Source organism: Sus scrofa, chromosome 1 (assembly GCF_054392235.1).
Source record: "Sus scrofa isolate SSC_HxYL_T2T_F1_AM1 chromosome 1, Sscrofa_HxYL_maternal_Yorkshire_Landrace_v2.0, whole genome shotgun sequence".
NCBI lineage: Eukaryota > Metazoa > Chordata > Mammalia > Artiodactyla > Suidae > Sus > Sus scrofa.
This window is the reverse complement of record NC_139383.1, coordinates 139,192,514-139,220,372: the sequence shown is the minus strand read 5'-3', so window position 1 is coordinate 139,220,372 and position 27,859 is coordinate 139,192,514. Positions and strand designations below refer to the sequence as shown.

Here is a 27,859-nt window from a genome sequence, read left to right as displayed (position 1 = left end):
TACTCTGGATCCTGAGACCTAGAATATGATTTTCCTTGCCCATTAGAGATAACCTCTCTGAAATGTTGAAGTTTCTTTGCCTTTTTGCTTCTAGGATACTCAAAATACTCAGCATCTCAATGCTACCCAAGTCCAAAGCAGCCACTCCCCAACCCATGTTCCTTTTTGTCTTTCAGCTGAGTGCAAGGAAAACCCTCTGCTTCCCAGGGGAGGGACCAGGTTATAACAACCCATACTCACTTCTGGCACAGGGTTGTGTAGTACTTCCAGCCCTCCTTGTATCGTTAGATAATTGCTGTCCCTTAGAATATCTGTTATAGTGGTCAGAGTAATTTATTAGTTAAGAAAACGTCTTCTAGAGTTCCCACTGTGGCACAGTGGGCCCAGCGGCGTCTCTGCAGTGCCAGGATGCAGGTGGCCCAGCACAGTGGGTTAAGGATCTGGTGTTCTCACAGGTGCTTCGTAGATCACAACTGCAGCTGCTTGGATCTGATCCCTAGCCCAAGAACTCCATATGCTATAGGACAGCCAAAAAAAAAAAAAAAAAAAAAGATGGATTTCCCTTTGTGGCTCAGCAGTAACGAACCTGACTAGTATCCATGAGGGTTCGGGTTTGAGTCCTGGCCTTGTTCGGTGGGTCGGGGATTCAGTGTTGCCATGAGCTGTGGTGTAGGTCGCAGATGTGGCTCGGATCCTGAGGGGCTGGGGCTGGGGTATAGGCCAGCGGCTATAGCTTCGATTCTACCCCTAGCCATATGCTGCATGTTTGGCCCTAAAAAGACCAAAAAAAGAAAACATCTTTCTTCTAGTCACTGTTTTAGGTTTTCTTCACTGCATGTATACAGAACATTTCTCTGGCATTGTGCGCAGGCCTGCATGGGTGTAGGGAAAGCAGGAGTCCTGACTGACAGTGGATCCGTTACCTTTCCCAGATTGTTTTTGAGCAGCTCTCTGTTGAGGGATGCTCTGACCTCTGTACTCAGATGCAGATTAGCAGGCACTCATTTTCTTATTCTTGCCTTCTGTGTGGTGCCTTTCCGAGTACTTTTAAGGTCACAACAGAGCTTGGCTTTCAGTGGAGCAATAGTTCGCAAAACAAATCAAGAAAAGCCAGCTCATTTCCTCTACTTTCTGCTGGATAGGGAAAGCTTAAGAGCATCTCTTTAATTCTGTCCTTTACAACTTAGATTCCATTTACTACCACTCTCTGGCAACGAAAGAATTTGCTTTCTTTCTGTCTTAGGGTCAACAGAATAAGGCATTTGCAGGAATAGGTGAACAATCTCTGGGCTAATGGCTGGATTAAGATATTTATATGTCAGTTTTGCCTTCTACAAGCCTTAATCATCTCCTTTATGGTTTATTAGATTCTGTCATCTCGAGAGAAGATGTCTGTGTGCTTAGACCAAAAGATATTCAGGAGTTGCCATCATAGCTCAACGGAAAACATCTGACTAGTATTCATGAGGGCACAGGTTCTATCCCTGGCCTCAATCAGTGGGTTAAAGATCTGGCATTGGGAGTTCCCATCGTGGCGCAGTGGTTAACGAATCTGACTAGGAACCACGAGGTTGCGGGTTCAATCCCTGCCCTTGCTCAGTGGGTTGGTGATCCGGCGTTGCCGTGAGCTGTGGTGTAGGTCACAGACTCGGCTCGGATCTCGCGTTGCTGTGGCTCTGGTGTAGGCTGGTGGCTACAACTCCGATTAGACCCCTAGCCTGGGAACCTCCCATATGCCGCGGGAGCGGCCCAAGAAATGGCAAAAAAGACCAAAAAAAAAAAAAATTGACTTAGAAAAAAAGCGAAGGTAATAATAAACAATATTAAAAAAAAAAAAAAAAAGATCTGGCATTGCTGTGAGCTATGCTGTAGGGCAGCGGCTACAGGTCCAATTCAACCCCTGGCCTGGGAACCTCCGTATGTGGAAGGTGCAGCCCTAAAAAGACCAAAAAAAAAAAAAAAAAAAAAAAAATCAGAAACTTCTGGTTTATAGGAAAATGTTAGATTACAAATGTGATCTATTGTTGGGGGGGGACTCTTGTGGGAGATTATCAGGACCTATTTGAGTCTCTTTCACTTAAATAGGAATAATAATGAGACTGGTCTCCAAATTTTAGGTGATTATTTATCTTTGGGTGGTAGAAACACAGGTGGATTTGGTTTTTGTTTAACCTTAAAAATACTTTCACAGTTCCCTGGTGGCTCATTGGGTTAAGGTTCTGGCATTGTCACTGTTGTGGTCCAGGTTTGATTCCTAGCCTGGGAATCAAACCTCTGCATGCTGTAGGCACAGCCCAAAAACAAAACTCTATTTTTTCCCAAGTTTAATATAATAAACATAAATTGTTCTTTTTTTTTTTTTTTTTTTTTTTTTTTTTTTTTTTTTTTTTTTTGTCTTTTTGCCAGGGATCAAACCCGCAACCTAATAGTTCCTAGTCGGATTCGTTAACCACTGAGCCACAACGGGAACTCCAAATTGTTCTTAAAATTAGATTTTAAAGAACTTTTTATTTTTATTTTTATTTTTTTTTTGTCTTTTTGCTATTTCTTGGGCCGCTCCCGCGGCATATGGAGGTTCCCAGGCTAGGGGTTGAATCGGAGCTGCAGCCACCGGCCTACACCAGAGCCACAGCAACGCGGGATCCGAGCCGCGTCTGCAACCTACACCACAGCTCACGGCAACGCCGGATCGTTAACCCACTGAGCAAGGGCAGGGACCGAACCCGCAACCTCATGGTTCCTAGTCGGATTCGTTAACCACTGTGCCACAACAGGAACTCCCTAAAGAACTTTTTAAATAAAATTAAGATGCTTTTTTTTTTTTTGGCTGCATGCATGAGATAATGGAAGTTCCCAGGCCAAGGGTCAAATTTGAGCCACACCTGCAATCTATACCACAGCTGTGGCAACTCTGGATCCTTAGCCCACTGCACTGGGCTGGGGATTAAACCTGAGCCACCCAGAGACAACTCCTGAATACCTAATCTGCTGCGCCACAGCAGGAACTCTCAAGACACTTTTTAGAAAGTAAATATACAAGTAGCTTATTCTTTTCTCTTGGTATTGAAAAATATATTAATAAGAAATTTTATTTTTTGTTTATTTTTCTTTTTAGGGTCACACTCGTGGCATATGGGGGTTCCCAGGCTAGGGGTCGAATCAGAGCTACAGCTGCGGGCCCACGCCACAGCCATGGCAATGCAGGATCCAAGCCGGGTCTGCGATGTATACCACAGCTCACAGCAATGCTGGATCCCCGACCCACTGAGTGAGGCTGGGGATCAAACCTCATGGTTACTAGTTGGATTTGTTTCCGATGTGCCACAATGGGAACTCCAAGAAATTTTATTTTTTAAAGTTACCTACATTATTAAAATTCCCGTAAAAGCTGTCACATAGTGAGTTTGGTTGTTTGCCATTGGCATGACAGACCCTATTGTCAGCCTCATGGGAAGTGAGGCAGCTTTGTCATCTCATTTCTTTAGAAAATTATTGGAAGGAGAAACAAGGTCCCATTCCTACATTGAGGTTCAGCCAGGAAAGCCCTTGTTAAATAGGAACATTTTACTTTTTCTATTTTCACTCTTATCTTTCTTCCTTCTCCCCCAAGGGATAAGTATCATAGGCTATAGATGACAGTTGCTAAGCTTAGGCAATGGCAGATTGAAGCAGATAGACGGTGGAAGGATAAGGAAGCCAGATAGCTTTCTAGTATCTCCTGAATGGAGTTCACCTGAGTGACTTCACATTTAGGCCACTTTTGCTCTCATTAACACTCCCCCTCCCCCCAACCCCAGGAGTTTAGAATTTGACTCTGTTGCACATGAGAGACCCAGATCTGCTGGCAAAAAAAGATGTAGCCACTTTAACACACATGTGACCCTTGGTAGCTCAACCTTTATGCTCTCAGGCTTTTCATATTTCCATTGGGTAGAAGTACAAAGAGATTCCTTTATACAAAGAAGGGACTTCTGTACAAAGAAGTCCAGAAAGACACTAAGAGATGGATCATGCCCATGTTCATAACCAAGCAATAAATATTGACTATTATGTGCATAGTTGTGCTATTTTTTATAACTAAAGCCAATGCAGAAGATGTTTTATACATTATTGCCTCTTATAATATCTGTATTATCATCATAGGAAGTTGATATATTTTAGTGAAGTTAACCACAAGATTAAACATGGTGGCCTTTTGCATTCTTTCAAAATGACCAAAAAATTATCTCCTTGGAGTTCCCATCGTGGCTCAGCAGTAATGAACTCAGCTAGTATCCATGAGGACATAGATTCTATCCCTGGCCTCGCTCAGTGGGTTAGGGGTCTGGCATTGCTGTGAGCTGTGGTGTGGGCCACAGAGGAGCCTCAGATCTGGCATTGCTATGGCTGTGGCCTTCAGCTGTAACTCTGGTTTAATTTCTAGACTGGGAACTTCCATATACCACAGGTGTGGCCCTAAAAAGACCAAAAAAAAAAAAAAAAAAAAGAAGAAGAAGAAGAAATTGCTATTGATTAACGTAATATATCATTAAAAGAATTTTTTTTATGGCCGCACCCATGGCATGTGGAAAGCTCCAGGGCCAGAGCTTCAACCTACACCACAGCGGCAACACCGCCAGCTCCTTAACCAACTGTAATCCACCAGGGATCACAGTGTTTGCCTCCACAGAGACAGGCCAGATCATTGACCCACTGCATCATAGAAGGAACTCCTGTGTCATTCTGGGTTTTTGTTTGTTTTTCTTTTTTCTTTTTCTTTTTTTTTTTTGTCTTTTGTCCTTTTTAGGGCCACACCTGTGGCATATGGAGGTTCCCAGGCTAGGGGTCTAAATCGGAGCTGTTGCTGCCGGCCTACACCAGAGACACAGCAACGCTAGACCCAAGCCATGTCTGCAGCCTACACCACAGCTCACAGCAATGCCAGATCCTTAACCCACTGAGCGAGGGATCAAACCCGCAACTTCATGGTTCCTAGCTGGATTCGTTTCCACTGCACCACAGTGGGAATTCCTGTTTGTTTTTCTTTTTAAGACTATATCTGTAGCATATAGAAGTTTGCAAGCTAGGGGTTGAATCAGAGCTGCAGCTGCCTGTCTATGCCACAGCCACACCAACACCAGATATGAGGTGCATCTTTGACCTGTGCCACAGCTTGTGGCCATGCCAGATCCTTAGCCCACTGAGTGAGGCCAGGAATTGAACTGGCATCATCTCATAAATTATGTCATGTTCTTAACCTGCTGAGCCACAATGGGAACTCCCCTAATATGTCATTCTTGAACATGTGGCTGTTTTATTTTCACTTGTCCCTTCTTCCTAGCTCCTGAGCACAAAAATAAAGTGGCAATTAAAATAAGTAAATTAAAATGAAAAATCAGAAGATTAAAGTAGTACCCTTTTACTTTATCTTATCAAGGTCAATTAACAGGCTGTGGTTCTTCAAAATAGCTCATCTGGAATATTTCTAAGATGGAAACCTCATCAGAACTACTCCTCCACCCACATCCCCCAACAAAACCCAAAATAAATTACTTCTGATCTTAGCTATTATAAGGTAGGAGATGAATTTATGGTCACATTATAGAAGGAGCAAAGACTTGTTAAATATTAGATGAAGAAATTTTATGTTAATACCAGGTTTCTAATTTAATCTGTGATGCTGGAAAGGTGAATATTAAGTTTAGAGTATAAAATAAAGTTTCCAAGTAAAGCATTTTTCACCAAAGATCATTCTCCTAAATTGACAAGTTAAAATATCAAAGGAGGAGGTATGGTTTAATGTAACTAAATGGTCTTTGTGAATTCTTTAAAAATGACTTTACGGTCTTTTGACCTTGTAATTAAAGTGGTTGATGAAAGGAGTTCCTGTCTTAGCTCAGCAGAAATGAATCTGACCAGCATCCATGAGGATGCAGGTTCGATCCATGACCTCGGTCAGTGGGTTAAGGATCCGGGATTGCTGTGGCTGTGGTGTAGGCCGGCTGCTATAGCTCCGATTCGACCCCTAGCCTGGGAACCTCCATATGCCACAGGTGCGGCCCTAAAAAAATTTTTTTTTAAATAAAATTAAATGCTTGATGAAGATGATTTTTTTTGTTTGTTTGTTTTGGAATGATTAACTGTATATTGGCTGCCTGTTACTTTAATAATACAAATTGTATGTTCCTTTTGTTTAGGCTGGATGTATGGGATCTCCTATTTATGATCTGATTTAAACATTATGTTGCAGTATAGCATATGAAGGTTTTTTGTTTTTTGTCTTTATTTTTTTTGTCTTTTTAGGGCCACACCTGTGGTATATGGAGGTTCCCAGGCTAGGGGTCGAATCGGAGCTTTAACTGCCAGCCTATGCCAGAGCCACAGCAACACCAGATCCTTAACCTATTGAACGAGGCCAGGGATCGAACCCACAACTGCATGGTTCCTAGTTGGATTCATTTCTGCTGTGCCATGATGGGAACTCCGATATATGAAGTTTTTTTAAGAAAAGATATGGAGTTCCCACTCTGGCACAAGGAGATTGGCACAATCCTGCAGCACCTCAACACAGGTTCAATCCCAGCCTGGTACAGTGAGCTACAGGATCCAGGCTTGCCACAACTATGGCATAGGCCGAAACTGTGTCGTGGATCTGATCCTTGACCAAGGAACTTCATATTCCACAGTGCTAAATAAAAATAAAATAAATAAATAAAAATTAAAAATAAATAATAAATAAACATTTTAAAAAGATACACACATATGTATTTTTTAAATGATCTATTTCCTGTCTCCTTGGAGTTGGTACCATTGTTACCATCCATGCCAAAGAGTGGCCTTCATCCTTTTCTCCCTATGTTTTCTGCAATTTGCTCCTACTAACAATCTTTATGCCCTGCCTTCCTGGTACCCACTCCAGAGCTAAATCCTGCTCTTTGTGCTGAAACCCAGGCATACCAACCTCTGTTACTACCCTCTCTGCCACAGGAAACATTAGAAGCTGTTTTCTGTGCCACATGAGTTTGTGTAGGTTTTTTTGGTTTTTGGGTTTTTTTGGCTGCACCCACTGCATATGAACATCTCTGGGCCAGAGGTCAAATCTGAGCTGCAGCTGCAACCTGTGCCACAGCCGCAGCAATGCCAGGTCCTTAACCTGCTCTACCACAGCAGGAATTCCCCAACACAATATTAACTCAGTTGACTTTCCATTATGGTGAAATATTTGTTTTCCTTTGATAAAAAATGAATTAAATTCTATGTTTATTGTGTCAGTTATCTACTGTCTTTAAGAAATTGCAAACTGCAAGTTATGAAGTTGTAACCAAGGTTCCACAAATCCATATCTTTCTCCATATGAAGTATATTTGTTTTGGATCTAAAGCAATAGAGACTGTTGTAATTATTTTGATGAATGTTAGAAACTCATCTTTTGAATCTTCCAGCTTTTCCCAATGAAGTCCCTGTTTCAATTTTTCTTTTTCTTCTTTTCTCCTTGTAGTGGACTTTTGGGAGCAATAAAAATAAGAAAAAAGGAAAAGCCAGAAAAATAGAGAAGAAAGGAACCATGAAGAAACAGGCCAACAAAACTGCTTCCTCAGGCAGTTCGGACAAAGACACTTCAGCTGAGAGCTCAGCCCCTGAGGAAGGTGAGTCAAGTGACCTGAGAGTGAGCTCTTACTAGGTTGAAGCTGCAGAGTCAGAAATAGAGAGGAAAGGTGCCTGCAATATAGCATGACCTCTGCCTTTACTGCAGGGGCCTGTAATCTTTTCAGTGGTCATGGATCTGTTGAGAATCTGAATGAAATAAAAATACATACAGTGCCAAAGCATTTTTGAGGCCCTTGAAACTCATTCAGGAAACCCATGAGATCCTGTGTTAGAGTTCATTCACCTTACCTTGAGTGCCTTCCCTTTCCATTTTCTTAGCTATTCGTTGAGTGACCAAGATACAAAACTCACTAAAAAAATGTTCTTGTTTTGGAATCAGAATTTTGCTAACACTAGCTTGAAAGTGAATTGTTCTAGGACTAAAATGGTAAAATTTACATTTCTTTTAAGAAATTATATTTATATATAAACTGGCTTATATAGAATTGGCCTAACCTGTGTTTTAAGCACATGCCTGTGAATGTGAGCTCAAACTGAATCAAGATCAGAATAGCTGGTTTAACTACTCAGTCATAATATATACTGCTTTTTTCTATCACTCTTTGTCCTACCAAGATACAGTTTCATTGGCAATTCACTAACCAGTTTAATACTCACTAAAACATTGATTTTTTTAAAAAAAGCCAGAAGTTCCCGTGTGGTACAGTGGGTCGAGGATCCAGCACTGCTACAGTCCAGCTGCAGTCCAGGTTTGATCCCTTGCCCTGGAACTTCCACGTGCTGCAGGTGCAGCCAGGAAAAAAAAAAGCCAGTTAATAAATGTAGAAGAAATTATAGTTAGAAAATCACCATTTCCTACCATCGTGGTAATAACTGATTTACTTAAGAGTTATCAACAAGTGGGAGTTCCCATTATGGCTCAGTGGTCAATGAATCCGACTAGGAGCCATGAGGTTGCGGGTTCGGTTCCTGCCCTTGCTCAGTGGGTTAACGATCCGGTGTTGCCGTGAGCTGTGGTGTAGGTTGCAGACGTGGCTCGGATCCCATGTTGGTGTGGCTCTGGCGTAGGCCAGCGGCTATAGCTCCAATTGGACCCCTAGCCTGGGAACCTCCATATGCCGCAGAAGTGGCCCAGAGAAATAGCAAAAAGACAAAAAAAAAAAAAAAAAGAGTTATCAACAAGTGTTTAAAACCACTAGATAGCAGTTTGTTGGGGAACAAAATGTTTACACAGTCTCAGAGTATCTCCCTGTACTCAATAACTATGAATGAGAAAGGTGCCTTTACAAAGGAGACATCTGGGGACATAAGTTATCCAAATTAATACCGCTAGTAATAGAAGAACCAGATGTCAGGTGCTTCCTGATGCGGTACTTTGAAAAGGACACAGTCACTTATGGGGTATTCTTGCCAGAAATTTGTAACCTGAGTAATTTCTTTTTTTTTTTTTTTTTTTTTTTGTCTTTTTGCCATTTCTTGGGCCACTCCCTCGGCATATGGAGGTTCCCAGGCTAGGGGTCGAATTGGAGCTATAGCCAACAACCTACGCCAGAGCCACAGCAACTCAGGATCCGAGCCACATCTGCAAACTACACCACAGCTTACGGCAACACTGCATCCTTAACCCACTGAACAAGGCCAGGGATTGAACCCATAACCTCATGGTTCCTAGTCCGTTTTGTTAACCACTGAGCCATGACAGGAACTCCCATGTAACCTGAATAATTTCTAACCAACCAAATTTGGAGGATATTTAATAACTATAGATATTTAAAATTAAGTTAGTTAAATAAAGAGTAAATATTAAAATTTGAGTTTTTCAGAGTTCCTATTGTGGCTCAGTGGTTAACAAACTCAACTAGTGTCCATGAGGATGCAGGTTCGATCCCTGGCCTCACTCAGTGGGTTAAGGATCTGGCATTGCCGTGAGCTGTGGTGTAGGCCAGCAGCTGCAGCTCTGATTCAACTCCTAGCCTAGGAAGCTCCATATACTGTGGGTACAGCCCTAAAAAGACAAAAGACCAAAAAAAAAAAAAAATTTGAGTTTCTCGGTTTCACTGGCTACACTTCAGTTGCTCAGTAGCCACATGTAGTGGCTTCCATTCAGATAGAGAATAGTTTTATCATTACCTCACAGAATTCTGTTAGCTGATTTTTCAGGCTTACACTCTTCAAAAATTTAGTGGCATAAAAGACAAAGGCTGTTACAGATTAAGGATACTAGAGAAACTCAGCGACTAAATGCAATGTGTAATTCTAGATTGGGTCCTCTGTTGGGAAAAAAGTGGCTGTAAAGGACTGTCTTAGAACAGTTATGAAAATTGAATATATGGACTATATGTCAGATAGTGGTATTTCTTAAATGTTAAGTTTCCTGAGTTTGATCATTGTATATTTTGTTATGTAGGAAACTGTCCTTTTTACAAGAAGTATTTAAAGGTGAAAGATCACCATCTCTGCAACTATAATTTTTATAGATTATAAAAATTCAGAGTTCCCATCGTGGCTTAGTGGCAATGAACTTGGCTAGTATCCATGAGGATGTGGGTTCGATCCCTGGCCCGCTCAGTAGGTTAAGGATCCAGCATTGCTGTCAGCTGTGGTGTAGGTTACAGATGCAGCTCAGATCTCATGTTGCTGTGTCTATGGCATAGGTCAGCAGCTGCATCTCCAATTCAGCCCCTAATTGGGACCTTCTATATGCTGCAGGTGTAGCCGTAAAAAGACACACACACACAAAGGTATACCTTATTTTATGTATGTGGACAAGAAAGTAAATTGGCAATGTTAACAATGAATGAACCTAAGTAAAAGATGTATGGGAGTCAAATTATTCTTGCAGCTTTTTTCATTAAGTCTGCAATTTTTTCTTTTTCTTTTTTTTTCCTTGCAGCACCTGTGACATGAGCAAGCTCTGGGGCCAGGGATTAAACCCACACCACAGCAGCAACCCAAGCCATTGCAGTGGCAATGCCAGATCCTTAACCCACTATGCCACAAAAGAACTCCTCCATAATTTTTTCAGAAAAAAATGTTAAAAAAGATGTTGGTTTCTTAATCCAACCTAAGTTTCTAATATCTTTTTTTTTTATTATTTCCCCCAACACACTTTTTTTCCACTGTACAGCATGAGGACCCAGTTATACATACATGTATACATAATTTTTTCTCCCACTGTTGTGCTCTGTTGTAAATATTTAGACATAGTTCTCAGTGCTACACAGCAGGATCTCCTTGTTAATCCATTCCAAAAGCAATGGTTTGCATCCGTTAACCTCAAGCTCCACCCCCCCACCCCCCGCCCGGGGCAACCTAAGTTTCTATAACCTGTGTTTGCATTTGCCAAAGGCAGACCAAGGACTTTCCCAAGGGAGGTGAGATGGCCATATTCCACCTCACCTAGGAGAGCCAAGAGGTATGAACACTAGGCTCTTGACTTTTGCAGCATCACCTTATCTTGTGTTTGGGCCTTTGTTGCAGGTGAAGTGTCAGATTCTGACAGCAATAGCTCCTCCTCCAGTTCGGATTCAGACTCTTCCTCAGAAGATGAGGAGTTCCATGATGGCTATGGAGAAGACCTCATGGGAGATGAGGAAGATAGGGCTCGTCTGGAACAGATGACAGAAAAAGAGAGAGAGCAAGAGCTATTCAACCGCATAGAGAAGAGGGAGGTGCTGAAAAAAAGGTAAAGTGGTAGTTCCATAATGATAAAAGAATAATTTCATTTCCCAGAATTTACATTTGGAGTCCTGTCTTCACAGGCTTCAAGACTTAGAATTTGGAGTTCCCGTTGTGGTGCATCGGAAACAAATTCGACTAGGAACCGTGAGGTTGCGGGTTCGATCCCTGGCCTCGAGTAGTGGTTTAAAGATCCACTGTTGCTGTGAGCTGTGGTGTAGGTCACAGATGCAGCTCAGGTCTGATGTTGCTGTGGCCATGAAGTAGGCTGGTAGCTGTAGCTCTGATTGGACCCCTAGCATGGGAACCCCCATATGCTGCAATTGCAGCACTACAAAGACCAAAAAAAAAAAAAAAAGAATTTCTCTTCGTTATTTACAAGTTCGGAATTTGTCCTTCTAGCATGCTTTTTGTATTGTTTTAAAAGCTCAAATGTTAAAATACTTTTTGATATACAAAGCTGCCTCAGTATTTTGCATTACTTTTGCCATATTTAAGTGGCAAAAGTTTTTTCCTTATCTCCTATCAGAATTTCAAGGTAAAAATGAACTTGGCTTTTATCTTAGGAAATCATATAATTCTCAGGACTAGGATCCCTTCCCTCCCTACCTAATATTGTGAAAGATACAGAGAAGCATTTTCTTTGGCAGCAGTTAGTTCCATTTCTTCTAGGAGCCTGTTTGTCCCTTCTGGAGACCATTTTAAGTCTGGTGAGTTATCCTAGACAAGAATGTTTGGCTTTCAGTCAGCAGCAAGTAATAGACATTTGTTTTGAGTGTATGTGCTTCCAAGGTTACCTGTGTTGGAACAAACAGGAAAAAAAAACTGTAGCAGAGTTGCCAGATGGTTAAGAATGACTTTTTTTTTTTTTTTTTTTTTTTTTTTTTTTTGTCTTTTTTTTTTTTTTTTGTTGTTGTTGTTGTTGTTGTTGTTGTTGTTGTTGTTGCTATTTCTTGGGCCGCTCCCGCGGCATATGGAGGTTCCCAGGCTAGGGGCTGAATCGGAGCTATAGCCACCGGCCTACGCCAGAGCCACAGCAACGCGGGATCCGAGCCTCGTCTGCAACCTACACCACAGCTCACGGCAACGCCGGATCGTTAACCCACTGAGCAAGGGCAGGGACCGAACCCGCAACCTCATGGTTCCTAGTCGGATTCGTTAACCACTGCGCCACGACGGGAACTCCAAGAATGACTTTTAAAATTTGTGTTTCTCAACTGTGGAGAGTGTAATGAGGTTCTCATATACGGCCAATAGGGCCCTATGATAATCACAGAGTAGCTCAAGAGTAGTAGGTGACTTACTTCAAGCTTTGTTTTTATATTATTCACCTTATATGAATGAGGTAGTTGACTGATTATCAGTGACTTTTTTTAGTGATTGGAAGAATATTTACAGTGATGATAAGACAGAAGTCCAGAGCCATTCACAGAAAATTGAGATTTTTAATAGCTCTTGTGTTTAGCTGAGTATAGTAACTCAGAAACTTGGTCTTTTTCACTTAATAAAGATCTTTATATTGGTCTCATTTGTTTAATCTTAATAATGACTTTTTAATGAAAATACCATTAGCATCCCATTTTACAGCCAGCAGCACCAGTAGTGAGATGTCATTTTGGATCATTTTTGTAAACAAAAAAAAATTTTTAATGTAGGTGCAGGCAGCAAAAAAGGTAGCTTAGTTGTGGTACAAACACTGACATTTTCCATCAGAAGGTCTAGGCTCAAGTCCAATTCACTGACCAGGTGATTTGAATTAGTCACTTACCCTCCTCCTGCCTTAGCATCCTCCTTGGTAATTCTTGTAAGCCTCCACTAAGAGGATACATATGAGAACATAATGTAAATATAAGCTATTTACTGCTTTTGGAGTTCCTATTGTGGCTCAGTGGGTTAAGGATCCACCATTGCCGCAAGCTGTGGTGTAAGTCATAGATGCAGCTCGGATCTGGCATTGCCGTGGGTGCAGCCATTTTTTAAAGAAAAACTATTTACTTTTTTAGAAAAATTTTTTTGCTTTTTAGGGCCTCACCCACAGCATGTGGAAGTTCCCAGGCTAGGGGTCGAATCAGAGCTACAGCTGCTGGCCTATGCCACAGCCACAGCAACTCGGGATCTGAGCCGCATCTGTGACCTACGGCACAGCTCACAGCAGCCCAGACCCTTAACCCACTAAGTGAGGCCAGCGATTGAACCCGAAATCCCATGGTCCCTAGTCAGATTTGTTTCTGCTGCACCACGTTGGGAACTCCTATTTACTTTTTCAAATTGAAGTATAGTTAATGTACAATGTTATATAAATTGCAGGTGTATAATATAGTGATTCACAATTTTTAAAGGTTATACTCTATTTATAGTTATTATAATAAAATATTGGCCATATTCCCTGTATTGTATATCTTTGTAGCTTATTTTATACATAATAGTTTGTACTTGTAATCCTCTACCTCCTATATCACCCCTCCCCACTTCCCTCTTCCCCACTGATTTGTTCTCTAGATGTGAATCTGTTTCTCTTTTGTTAGGTTTGCTAGTTGTATTTTTTAGATTCCACATATAAGTGACATTATACACTATTTGTCTTTCTCTGATTTATTTCACTTAATATAATCCCCTCCAAGTCCATCCATGTTGTTACAAATGGCAAAATTCATTCTTTTTTATGACTGAAGGGTAGTCCATCCATTTTGCGTGTGTGTGTGTGTGTGTGTATAAAACATCTTTTTTTTCCTTATATCTTCTTTATCCATTTACAAATAGATAAAGGTTAGGTTGCTTCCATATCTTGGCAATTGTAAATAATGCTACTCTGAACCTTAGGGTACATGTATCTCTGCTAATTAGTGTGTCTGGTGTTTTTCAGATATATACCCAAGAGTGAAATTGCTATGTCATTTGGTAGTTCTACTTTTAGATTTTTTGAGAAACCTCCATACTGTTTTATATAGTGGCTGCACCAAATAATTTTCTCCACAGCCTTGCCAACATTTGTTATTTGAGTTCTTTTTGATGGTCAGCATTCTGACAGGTGTAAGGGATATCTCACTGTAGTTTTGGTTTGCATTTCCCTGATGATTAACAGTGTTGAGCATCTTTTCATGTGCCTGTAGGCCATCTGCATTTCCTTTTTGGAAAAATGTCCATTCAGGCCTTCTGCCCATTTTTAAATCAAGTTGGTTTTTGTTTGTTTTGGGGTTTGTTTTTTTTGTTTTTTTTTTTTTTTGCTATTGAGTTGTATGAGCTGTTACATATATTTTTGCTATTAATTCCTTATCAGTCAGGTCATTTGCAAATATTTTCTCCCATTTGTTGGATTATCTTTTCATTTTGTAGATGATACCCTTTGCTTGCAAATGCTTTTAAATTTAATTAGGTCCAGTTTCTTTATTTTTGCTTTGATTTCCTTTGCTTTAGGAGACAGATCCAAAAAATATTGCTGTGATCTATCTCAAAGAGTGTTCTACCTATGATTTCATTTAGTTTTATGGTTTCTGGTCTTACATTTAGGTCTTTAGTGCCTTTTGAGTTTATTTTTGTATATGGTATTAGCGAATGTTCTGATTTCATTCTTTTACATGTAACTGTCAAGTTTTCCCAGACCTAAGGTATTAACTTTCAAAAATAACTTTTTGAGAAGTTTCTGTTGTGGTGCAGCGGAAACAAATCTGACTAGGAACCATGAGGTTGCAGGTTCAATCACTGGCCTCACTTAGTGGGTTAAGATCCTGCGTTGCTGTGGCTGTGGTGTAGGCCGGCAGCTGTAGCTCGGATTCAACCTCCATATGCCTGGGAACCTCCATATGCCGCGGGTATGGCTCTAAAAAGCAAAAAAGTAAAATAAAATAAGTAACTTTTTGAGATATATTTCACATACCATAGAATCTATTGAAAGTGGTCAGTGTTTTTTTTATTTTTTGGTTTTGTTTGTTTCTTTGTTTTTCTGCTACCTCCGAGGCATATGGAAGTTGCCAGGCCATGGATCAAATCTGTGCATCATCTGAGACCTTCACCACAGCTGTGGCAATGCCAGACCCTTAACCTGCTGCACCGGGCCAGGGATGCACTGGGCCAGGGATCAAACTGGTACCTCCACAGAGACAAGCCAGTTCATTAACCCACTACAGCACAGTGGGAGCTCCTCAGTAGTTTTTATTTTGTTTTATTTTGGTTGCATCTGTGGCATGTGAACTTTCCTGGACTAGGGATTTGATACCTGTACCACAGCAGTGACCGAGCCACTGCAGTGACAATACCAGATCCTTAACCTTCTTTGCCACCAGGGAACTCCTCGTGGCTTTTTATATATTGATAAAGTTATGTAGCTGTTGCCACAATTAATTTCATCACTTGGGTGGGTTGGGGGGGACTGTACTTATTTATTTATTTTGCTTTTTAGGGCCACACTGGTAGCACATAGAGGTTCCCAGGCTAGGGGTCAAATCAGAGCTATAGCTGTCGGCCTACACCACAGCCACAGCTATGTGGGATTGTGCTGCGTCTGTGACCTACACAGACGCTTATGGCAATGCTGGATCCTTAACCCACTGAGCGAGGCCAGGGATTGAACCCACATCCTCATGGATCCTAGTTGAGTTGGTTAACTACTGAGCCAGGAAGGGAACTCCAACCCTGTACTTATTGGTAGTCAGTTTTCTATATTGCCTTTTAGCCTTAGGAAATCACTAACCTACTTTCCGTCTCTATAGATTTTCCTATTTCTGGACATTTTATATAAATGACTGGCCTCTTTGACTAAGCCTATTTTTGAAGTTCATCCATGTAGCATATATAAGCACTTCATTCCTTTTTGTGGAAGAATAATACTCAATTATATGTATACACCACGTTTTGTTTATCCATTTATCTGTTTGACATCTTTTTGCTGTTGTGAATAGTGCTACTATAAAGATTCATGTATAGGAGTTCCCATCGTGGCACAGCAGAAATGAATCTGACTAGGAACCATGAGGTTGCAGGTTTGATCCCTGGCCCCACTTAGTGGGTTAAGGATCCGGCGTTGGCTGTGAGCTGTGGTGTAGGCCGGCAGCTACAGCTCTGATTAGACCCCTAGTCAGGGAACGTCCACATGCCACAGGTGCAGCCCTCAAAGGACAAAAGACAAAATAAAAATAAAGATTCATGTACAAATATTGTAGAATCTATTTTCGCTTCTTTTGGATATATACCTAAGATTGGAGTTGCTGAGTCATACTGTAATTTTGTTTTAGCTTTTTGAAAAACCACCAGACTGTTTTCCATAATAGCTGAACTGTTTTACATTCCCAGCAGCAATGTATAAGAGATCCAGTTTCTCCACATCCTTGCCAATAGTTGTTATTTTTTCTTTTTTTTAATAATGGTTGTCCTGGTAAATATGAAGTAGTATCTCATTGTGGTTTTGATTTGCTAATCTTTTCACATCCTTGTTGGTCATGTATATATCTTTGATAAAATGTCTGTTCAAGTTTTTTGCCCATTTTTTAACTATGTTATTTGTCTTTTTATTGTTGAGTTATAAGAATTCTTTATGTATTGTGGTTCCTAGACTCTTACCAGATACATGATTTGTAGATATTTTCTCCCATTCTGTAGGTTGTATTTTTCACTCTGAAATATTGTTTGATGTGCAAATTTAAAAAATTTTTATAACATACAATAAATTTTTTTTCTTGCTTCAGCTTTTGGTATCATAGCTTAGACTCTAATGCCAAATCCATGGTCATGAGTATTTACCCCTATGTTATCTTGTAAGAGTTTTATAGTTTTAGGTTTTTCGTTTTTTTGTTTTTGTCTTTTTAGGGCCGCACCACCTGCTGCATACGGAGGTTCCCAGGCTAGGGGTCAAATTGGAGCTATAGCTGCCAGCCTACACCACAGCCACACCAATGCCAGATCCAAGCCACATCTGCGACCTACATACACCATAACTCACGGCAACGCCAGATCCTTAACCCACTGAGTGAGGCCAGGGATCAAACCTATGTCCTCATGGATACTAGTCATATTTGTTTCTGCTGAGCCATGATGGGAACTCCAGTGTTCTTGCTTTTGTCTTCTGTCTGTGCCTGTGGCATGTATAAGTTCTGGGACCAGGGATCAAACCCATGACCCAGCAGCAACTAGAGCCACTGCAGTGATAATGCCAGATCCTTAACCCACTGTGCTATAAGAGAACTCCAGTGTTAGCTTTTATATTTAGATCATTGATCCATTTTGAGATCATTTTTTTGTATGTGTTGTGAGGTAGGGTTCCAACTTCATTCTTTGGCATGTAGCTATCCAGTTATCCCAGTACCACTTGTTGAAGCTGTTGTTCTTTCTTTTGTCTTGGCACTATTGTTGAAAATCAATTGCCCATGGATTTACGGATTTTTTTTGTTGACTTTTATTTCTGTTCCATTGATCATTATGTCTGTTGTTAAGTCAGTACCATATTGTTTTGTTTGTTTAGTTGGTTGGTTTTAGGCCACGCACACAGCATTTGAAAGTTCCTGGGCCAGGGATCAAAGCCAAGCCACAACAGTGACAATGCCTGATCCTTAACCCACTAGGCCACCAGGGAACTCCCCATACTATCTTGATTACTGTAGCTATGTAGTCAGTTTTTAACTTGGGAAGTGTAAGTCCTCTGAATTTGTTCTTTTTCAAAATTGTTTTTTTGTTTTGTTTTTGTGGGGGTTTTGGGGCCATGCCTGTGGCATGCAGTAGTTCCAGGCCTGGAGTTCCCATTATACCTCAGTGGTAACAAACCCAACTAGTGACTATGAGGATGCCAGTTTGATTCCCTGGCCCCATTCAGTGGGTGAAGGATCCAGTGTTGCCGTGAGCTGTGGTGTAGGTTGCAGACGAGGCTTGGATCTGGTATTGCTGGGGCTGTGGTGTAGGCCGGCAGCTGTAGTTCTGATTCAGTCCCTAGCCTGGAAACTTCCATATGCCATAGATGTGACCCTAAAAAGCAAAACAACAAAAATGACAACAGAAAATTCCCAGACCAAGGATTGAACCTACGCCATATCAGTGAAAATGCCAGATCCTTAACCCACTAAGCTACCAGGGAACTTGCTTTTTCAAAATTGTTTTGGCTATGTGGGCCCTCTTCATTACCTTAAGAATTTTAGTATCACCCTGTCAGTTTCTGCACCAACAAAAAGTAGCAGCTGCGATTTTTATAGGAATTGTGTTGAATCTGGTCTAGCAAATTTGGAAGTATTGCTATCGCAATATTATGTCTTTCAATCCATGAACATGGTCTCTTTCCACTTAAGTATTATTTATTTATTTGTTTATTTATTTTATTTATTTTTTGTTTGTTTTTTGTTTTGTCTTTGCCATTTCTTGGGCCGCTCCCGCGGCATATGGAGGTTCCCAGGCTAGGGGTCTAATTGGAGCTGTAGCCACCGGCCTACACCAACTCAGGATCTGAGCTGCATCTGCGACCTACACCACAGCTTACGGCAACGCCGGATCCTTAACCCACTGAGCAAGGCCAGGGATCAAACCCGCAACCTCACGGTTCCTAGTCGGATTTGTTAACCACTGCGCCACGACGGGAACTCCCCACTTAATTATTATTTAAATTCTTTCAACAATCTTTTAGTTTTTTGTATAAAGACTAGCACTTTTTTATTAAATTTATTCCTAAATATTCTTTTGGATGCTACTATAAATGGAATTGTTTTGTTTCCTTTTTGGATTATTCATTGCAAATATATAGGAGTACAATTAATTTTTGAATACAGATCCTGTTAAGAATGAATTAAAAATTTTTATAAATGGGGTTATTTTATAATGTTATGAGGTTTATTATACTTCTTTATTCCTTCCATAAAGTTCCTTCAATTCACCAAGAAAATAGTCTTGTTTAATGAAAGCCTGATTTTTGTTATAGGGAAAGAGTATAGCTTGCATTTGTTTAATAGAGTAGCATATTTATTCATGTGTTTGCTAGGGTGGAGTGGAGGGTGGGGGGGCATATTTCCTAATGAGGAAGGATAAAGAGTGATATTTTTAAAATACACCCTTTGTCCTGACCCCTTAAAGATGTGACAGTGCCTTTCTACGGCTTCGTTATGTTTCTAATGGGATATCATTGGAGTTGATCAGGAATCACCTATTTTCTTCCATTATGTGAGGGTTAAGGAGGAGCTGTGTGTTACCAACAGGATATAACAGTATCCTGAATATCTGCTCTCATAATGAGAAGATAGAAAAGTCTATTCCAACAAATGCTTTCAAATACTTTGGTATACGTATATTCAAACTTTTTAATGTACTTATAGATACACTAGAGTTTCAGGAAACCAAAGCATTAACTCCTCCCCCCCATTTACTTCCTTTCTTGTGTATAATAGAAATCCGCCTTTACAAATATTTCATTGCCACTTAAAACCAAATATCTTTTAAACAGATTTGAAATCAGGAAAAAACTGAAAACAGCCAAAAAGAAAGAAAAGAAAGAAAAAAAGAAAAAGCAAGAAGAGGAGCAGGAAAAGAAAAAGCTGACACAGATTCAAGAATCTCAGGTAGGAATTTCAATGGTCCTCATTATCCAAAGAATAAAACCTTTATTTTGAGTCTGTATGTGTTTATGTAAAAGATGTGTTTGTATTCATCAGCCTATTGCAGTTTGTGCAGGACTATTTATGTCTTCCTCTTCTAGGTTTCATTGATCTCTGGACATACTTCACCATTAGCTCTGCTGTTTAACTCTTTAGGAATTCTACTCAAGTCTGAATTTAAAAAGCAGCTTTTGGGTGTGTGAGCACAACTTAAGGGAGAGTTGGTAAACATCCTGTCTCAAGTAGCCACATTGGTTATGATGTTTACTCAGGTGTATGTCATCTTGGACTTGGTTATAAATGTAGCTGGAAAAATTAGTCATCTCTGCATTTATCGCAAAAAAAGCTTTGTTGATGGTAACAAATATTGACTCTGATGTAGGGAGTTTATTCATATATTGTTAGGCTTTCCATTTTATTAGGCAAGTAAGACAGGGACTGACTTTACTGCTGTATTCTCTTTGTCCACAAGAGGATGCTCTCTTGCCTTAAACAGACTTAAGTTTCTGCAGCTAATGTAGATTTCACATTGGAGAACTGAATGATTGTTAGGTATAGAGAATATTTTCACTAGCTCTTGGTAAAGCGAACCATCCTACGCATCTTTGCCTTCCCAGGTGACATCCCACAACAAGGAACGACGTTCCAAAAGGGATGAGAAACTAGATAAGAAATCTCAAGCCATGGAGGAGCTAAAAGCAGAGCGAGAAAAACGGAAGAACAGAACAGGTAAATGGGGGAAATGTAATGGCTACTTTGTGTCTTTGAGCATATGCTTTGACTTCCTGGTGCCAATTTTTATTTTTCCTTTTTTTTAGCTCTATATCATAGGCAATTCCAAGCACATACAGAGAATAATATAATGAACCACCATGAACCCATCCTCCAGCTTCAACAATCAACTCATAGCCAGTCTTGTTAAATCTATACTGCTCTCTTCCTTTGGGTTTTTGCTTTTGGGTTTGTGGTTGTTTTTTTGTTTGTTTGGTTTTGGTTTTTTGGTTTGTTTTTGGCCACACTCCCTGGGCCAGGGATCAAACACATGCCACACAGCAGTGACAACATGGGATCCTTAACCACTAGGCCACCAGGGAACTCCCACTTTGGGTTATTTTGAAGTAAATCCTAGCATCATCATATTTCAACCACAAATATTTCAATATGTATCTCTAAAAAGATAACTCTTATTTTAAATAGAACTACAGCACCATCATTATACCTAAAAAATGGTAACAGTGAATCCCTTAGTATTATCAAACATTGAGTCAGTGTTTAAATTTCTTTAGGTGGGAGATCCCATTCTGGCTCAGTATTCTGGCTAAGCAGTTACGAACCAGACTAGTATCCATGAAGATGCGGGTTCGATGCCTGGCCTCGCTCCGTGGGTTAAGGATCTGGCGTTGCCATGAGCTGTGGTGTAGGTCACAGACACAGCTCTGATCCCCAGTGGCTGTGGCTGTGGCTGTGGCATAGGCTGGTGACTGTGGCATAGGCCAGCAGCTGCAGCTCCGCTTCAGCTCCTAGCCTGGGAACTTTCATATGCTGCAGGTGCAGCCCTAAAAAGCAAAAAAATTAATAATATTTAAAATAACTTTCTCTAGTTGTTCTATAATTAAAATATACTAATTTGATCATTTGAATGAGGATCTTAAATCCACACATTGTGATTTGTTAAAATGTTCTGAAAGTCTCTTGACCTATAGATTTTTCCTGTTCATCTCTTTTTTCCCCCCTTGCAGCTTATTTGTTGAAGAAAACAAGTTGTCCTGTAGTTTCTTTGAGATGCTGGACTGAGTACATCCCATTGGTGTTATCGAATGCATTCTCTAGTCTCTTGAATTTCCTATAATTTGAAGGTCGAGCTATAGAATTAGACAAATTCAATTTTGTTGTTTCTATTTTGGTGTTTGGAGGGGAAGACCAAGGTTTAGGTGGTAGTATATATACTTCCATCAGGAGATACATAATATCTGATTGTCTCTTGTTTTGTGTCATTACCAGCCCTGTTACTTAGCTTTTGCCACAGTAATATGAAATAAACTGTCCCAAAACTCAAATAAACATTCATGGGTTCCTGCTCATGCCTCTGTAGTTCAGCTGGAGGTTGTCTCCAAGTTGCAGGTTGGGACCAGGCCTGGTCCACCTTTCTCTCTCCCTCCTCAGATCAGTATGTGTAGGACACATTCTTCTCCTGGTAATGGCAAAAGTGTGATAGGGGCAAGCAGAAACCTGAGATGCCTCTTAAGGCGCCTAGACTTGGGGTTGGCACAGTGTCAGGTCCACATTCCATTGGCCAAAGCAAGGCACCTGACCAAGACCAACATTTAATGGGTGGGAGGAACTACTGAGTCCTGTGGCAAAGTGCATGGGTTCAGAAAAGGGTGGGAGTTCACGTTGTGGCTCAGCAGAAACAAACCCAACTAGTATTCATGAGGACACAAGCTTGATCCTTGGCCTTGCTCAGTGGGTTAAGGATCCCGTGTTGCTGTGGCTCTGGTGTAGCTGGTGGCTGCAGCTCCGATTCAACCCCTAGCATGGAAACTTCCGTATGCTGCAAGTGCAGCCCTAAAAGGACAACAAAAGAGAGGGAGAGAGAGAAGGGTGAAGAACTGCAAACAATAATGAGTTCTGTCTTACCAGCTGTTGAGACAGAACTCATTACCTCAATCACTTCATCCATTCTAAGTTGCAAAATGGTGACATTCTAATGTATCATTCTTTCTTGATTTATTTGTCTACTTCTATAAGAGAAATTTCTTATCAGCTATTTGGTTACCACTAGGTACATACTGTATAGGAAAAGCAGAATAAATGCCTGCTTTTTCATTCCTTATTTACTGGTTTTCAAAAGAATGAGATAGTTCCTTTGCAACCTACAAAGGTAACTACTGAGGTTTATTTATTTTGAATATCCTTGTGAACTCATGGATTTTTAACATATTTTATGTTTTTACTCCATTGCTATTATTATTATTATTATTATTGAGACTCAGAGTGTTTTAACTTCAACCAGTTTTAGTAGCCTGAGTCCTTTTTACATAAAACCCCTGTAGTCTTTTTTTTTTTTTTTTTTCTTTTAAGGGCTACACTCACAGCATATGGAGGTTCCCAAGCTAAGGGTAGAATCAGAGCTATAGCAACACAGGATCTGAGCCACATCTGCACCCTACACCACAGCTCACGGCAATGCCAGATCCTTAACCCACTGAGCAAGATCAGGGACCGAACCCTCATGGATACTAGTTGGGTTACCACTGAGCCACAACAGGAACTCCAGTATCTTGTACTCTTTTTGTTCTCTTGCACCCCTTGCCTCCCTTCCATGGTAGGCAACCGCTTTAAAAACATTTTTTATATCCTTTCTTTTTATTTTTTAAACAAAAGGACATAGATTCAGGAGTTCCCTGGTGGCATAGCGGGTTGTCACTGCTGAGGCATGGGTTTACTCCCTGACCCAGGAACTTCCACATACTGGGGGCATACCCTCCACCCCCTCTGCAAAAAATGACAGATTCATTCACCTCCCATCTTATCTTAATGGTAGTGCATTATGCATACTTTTTTCTAGCTTGCTTTTTTTTCACTTATCCATATATCCTAGAGATCAGTCCTTGGTTTTTATGTCGAGTAGCGGTTGGCAGACTACCTGCTTTTGTAAATAAAATTTTATGGGAATACAGTAATGCCCATTTGTTTCATAATCATCTATGGCTTCTTTCTATCTTCAGTAGCAAAATTGAGTAGTTGTTGACACAGCGACCACATGAAGCACAGACTTGAAATATTTACTGTCTGGGCATTTAAGACATTTTCTGACTCAGAATGTAGTGCCTGCTCTGCTGATGCCTTTTTACAGCTGCAGGGTAGTACCTTGGGTGAATGTGCTAGAGGTGACTCAGCCACTGCCCTGTGCGGACATGTGTCTTATATGTGATAAAAGACAACTGTCAGGAGAGCCGGTGACCCTTTTTGCCCACTTAGTGATACTCTTCCAGGCCTTCCCCCCCCCGCCCCCCGGCCCCCGGCCCCCGGGGCTTGACATTTAGTACCTGATGAATTTTAACTTTCAGGTTTAATATCCAAGTAGTCACAGTCCAAGCCAGAGGGGATGGAGCTGTGTGCTGAATCCTTTTCCATGTTCCAATTCTTTTTCTGGCATGGAACATGGTTCAGTTTCTTATTGAGTGAACGAAGGTAAACTTTTTTTTTTTTTTTTAAGCTGAGCTCCTCGCCAAGAAACAGCCATTAAAAACCAGTGAGGTGTACTCTGACGATGAGGAAGAGGAGGAAGATGACAAGTCCAGTGAGAAGTCAGACCGCTCATCCCGAACATCGTCATCTGATGAAGAAGAGGAGTAAGCTGTGTACATTTTGGGCTAGTAGTCAGGATAGGTGGGTTCTTTGGGGAAAGGCTTAGTGTACGTAGTTTCCAAAATTTCCCTGTTTGGGTGGCGAACTTTGGTTTGGCTCTGTCCTCTGAATTGGTGAACTGAGTCCCCAGCACATCAGCCCAAAAATGCTCCTGCCCCTGGCTCTGCCTGCACTGCTGAACACTTCATCAGGGTGGGGCAAGTGGGAGCTACTTCATGTCACCCTCAGTTTGGCCCGGAGCTTCCATTAGGTTCTTACTCTGGTAGATTATCTGGGATCCAGCCTCGTTCGAAACAGTTTATATTCCTGGTTAGGAACAGGATTCTGTTCTCACTCTTTCCTGTTGCTTCATTTATTTCTCCTACTGTGTTAAATCACACGTACTTGGGTTAAGTTTTAAGAAATAGTATTTACTGACCTTGATCTGTTTTATGATGAACATTTTACCCAGTGTCCTTCGTTCCTCACAGGAAGGAAGAGATCCCTCCAAAATCACAACCAGTCTCCTTACCTGAGGAGTTGAATCGGGTTCGATTATCACGGCATAAGCTGGAACGTTGGTGTCACATGCCCTTCTTCGCTAAAACTGTCACAGGATGTTTTGTGCGGATTGGCATTGGAAACCACAACAGCAAACCAGTTTACCGGGTTGGTATTTCTCTATGTGGACAATTGTCCATGTTTTAAATATAGTGATTCTCAGCTAGGAGTGGGAACTACAGAACAAATCTGTCACCTTTCTGCTACCAGAAAAATAGACTCCAGCCGAGATGCCTGGAGTAATGTGACAGTGTGAGGTAACCAGGTATCAGGCGTGACTTGTTGCCACGAAGAGTATGGGGAGCCCAAGGGTTTGGATTTAGAATAATTTTCTCTATCCTTCCAGATAAAAGCAAGAACAGAGACACCTAAGAAGTATGTGTTAGGAATTAACACGATATGTAAGCTTTGTTCATTTGAAAAATAAATAAATGAAAATTTTCCTTGTTACATACTAAGTGACTTCTGGAACAGGGAATTACATTGAGGTTTTATTAAAAACAAGCAACAAAAACCTCCAACCTAATAGAGGTTATTTTGTGGGTTCCAGCCCTGCTTCTGTGGTCCTGTTGACTGGAAACTTAGCTATTTGATTTTTTGTTTTCTCTCCTTGTTTGTTTTGTTCTCAGTTGTATGGGTCTAACGTGTTTACCTCCTTCTGTGAGGACCAGTGGCCATGCCATGTCCCAGGAAGCATGGCAGCAGAAATAGACCTCCTGGTCTTCACATTTGATTGAAACCCAAGTGTCCCCCTCGTATGGTAGAGTTAAGTTGGAGAGGAAGCCCCCAGTGGGCCCCAGCAGGCTGCCTGTCTCCTTGGCCTGGCGCTTGCTTATTCCAAGCACAGGGCTCCTGGTGCTTCACTGTCTGCATTCTAACCGTGAGAAAAGTGCCCAGACCACTGGCAGCTGTGGGCTCCTCCCAGTACACAGTTTCCACTCAGGCAGATGGAGCCAGAGGGTGGGGAGGAGCGCTCCAAAAGTGTCTTTTGTGACTGGTGTCTCTGTCCTCACTTAGGTTGCCGAGATCACTGGTGTTGTGGAAACTGCCAAAGTTTACCAGCTCGGTGGCACCCGGACAAACAAAGGGCTACAACTAAGGTAGGAGAGGTGCTTCCGAGGCAGCTTCTGCTTCCACTGCAGACAGGCACTGCCTACCTGGTTGGGCTGTTATTCTCTCCCAGTGTGCTGTTTCTTGTTACAGTAATACTGTGTGCGTTTTCCCCCAGTGAACTTGGAGGAAAACTTGTATTCTGCTGGTGCCTCTAGGGAAAGTAGGATATCTCTCTCTCATAAAAGAAGTCATGGATATGGAATGATGGGACACGAAGAAGGGAGCAGTCAGACTGTGAGACCTCCTGCGCCCAGACTATGGCAGGCATTCCTCAGTGAGCATGGTCAGGAGGCTGGCTTTTGGACCTGGCTCCATCATTAACTAACCTCATCTTTGACAAGCCAGGTCACCTTTTGGGACTTAGTTTCTGCTTCAGTAACACAATATTGACGGAATGCCAGCTACCTGCCACTGTTCTAGGCACCAGGATAGAGACAAGAATAAAATACATAAATCCCTGTCCTGTTGGAGACTGAAAATTCTAAAGACCTCATACGGGACAGAAAAGAAGTAGTTTACCAGGTCACTGCAAATAGCAGTAACAGACACAGCTCTACCACGGTCTTATTTGGACTCTTCCATTCCCATCATTTCTCTTGGTCTATTTAAAAAGAGCCTGTTGGGGAGTTCCCATCGTGGCGCAGTGGTTAACGAATCCGACTAGGAACCATGAGGTTGCGGGTTCAATCCCTGCCCTTGCTCAGTGGGTTAAGGACCTGGTGTTGCCGTGAGCTGTGGTATAGGTCGCAGACGTGGCTTGGATCTGGTGTTGTTGTGGCTGTGGCTGTGGTCTAGGCTGGCGGCTGCAGCTCCGATTAGACCCCTAGCCTGGGAACCTCCATATGCCATGCCGTGGGAGCAGCCCTAGAAAAGGCAAAAAGACAAAAAAAAAAGAGAGAGAGAGAGAGAGAGCCTGTTGTTTGAGTTCCCTGGTGGCACAGCAGGTTAAGGACCTGGTGGTATCACTGTTGTGGCGCAGGTTCCACCCCTGGCCCAGGAACTTCTGTATGCCACAGGTGCAGCCAAATAAATAAAGCCAGTTGAGGTTAGCAATCGCCACGACATGCAGAGAGTGACTCTCTGGGAGGGTGCCTCTGCCTCACTTTGCCAGCACAGGAGTAGTAGAAAGGCAGTATTCTTTCTTTGTAGGGAATAGAGCTTTCTGTCATTCAGATGTCTACATGTGTATGTCTATAGAATATTTCATATTTTGGATGCCAGTTGACTGTGACAGAGTTTATTGTCAATAGACTTTTTCATTTTTTAAAGTTGTATTGAAGTATAGTTGATTTCCGGTATTATGATCATTTCTGCTGTAAAGAGACTTTTGAAGCACTGGCCAGCTCCACTTGTCTCCAGTGCTCGCTGTGCTTCTTAATCCTGGCAGTCAATTAGAACAACCTGGGAGGTGTTTTTGTTGGTATAATTTCAGTGCCCACAGATTTTGATTCAGTTAATCTAGAGTGGAGCTTTGGCATTGGAATTTTTAGAAATCTTCCTAGATGATTCTAAAGGATAGTCAGGATGGAGACCCACAGAGGTAGGTAGTGTACAGTCTGGCAGGGTCACTCCATTGGGACTGCAGTCAACACACCTGTTCCTAAAGATGCTGTCTCTTTTTTTCATGTAGGCACGGCAGTGACCAACGAGTGTTCCGCCTGGAGTTTGTCTCAAACCAAGAATTCACTGAAAGTGAATTCATGAAGTGGAAAGAAGCGGTAAGTGGCTTGACAGCACCTACTTAGTAGTTGTTCATGAAAACACTAGAGAGCCTCTTGGCTAAATTCTTTCTTCTAAATAACTTGTCTTGTTTTGGTCTAGATGTTCTCTGCTGGCATGCAGTTGCCCACTCTAGATGAAATCAATAAGAAGGAATTATCTATTAAAGAAGCTCTTAATTATAAATTCAATGACCAGGACATTGAAGAGGTAAGAAACCTGGTACCTCAGAGCTGGGCGGTTCATCAGGAACCAGTGTCAGAGGAGATCACGCCTTTCTTTTCTCTTCTGTA

General features: G+C 41.4%; 1 protein-coding gene across 2 annotated transcripts in view; it reads left to right on the top strand.

Moving 5' to 3' along the window:
- RTF1 (RTF1 homolog, Paf1/RNA polymerase II complex component) overlaps positions 1-27,859 on the top strand; it is a 56,086-nt gene that overhangs the window by 21,656 nt on the left and 6,571 nt on the right. The window contains exons 3-11 of one of the 2 annotated variants that reach the window (XM_021097446.2): positions 7,478-7,625; positions 11,068-11,272; positions 19,673-19,787; positions 20,441-20,552; positions 24,043-24,178; positions 24,665-24,842; positions 25,752-25,834; positions 27,478-27,565; positions 27,669-27,776. In XM_021097446.2, the coding sequence (XP_020953105.1) occupies positions 7,478-7,625; positions 11,068-11,272; positions 19,673-19,787; positions 20,441-20,552; positions 24,043-24,178; positions 24,665-24,842; positions 25,752-25,834; positions 27,478-27,565; positions 27,669-27,776 (1,173 nt within the window). Of the gene's footprint in view, positions 1-7,477; positions 7,695-11,015; positions 11,273-19,672; positions 19,788-20,440; positions 20,553-24,042; positions 24,179-24,664; positions 24,843-25,751; positions 25,835-27,477; positions 27,566-27,668; positions 27,777-27,859 lie in introns of both variants that reach the window. The other variant, XM_084973928.1, reaches the window with a different exon arrangement.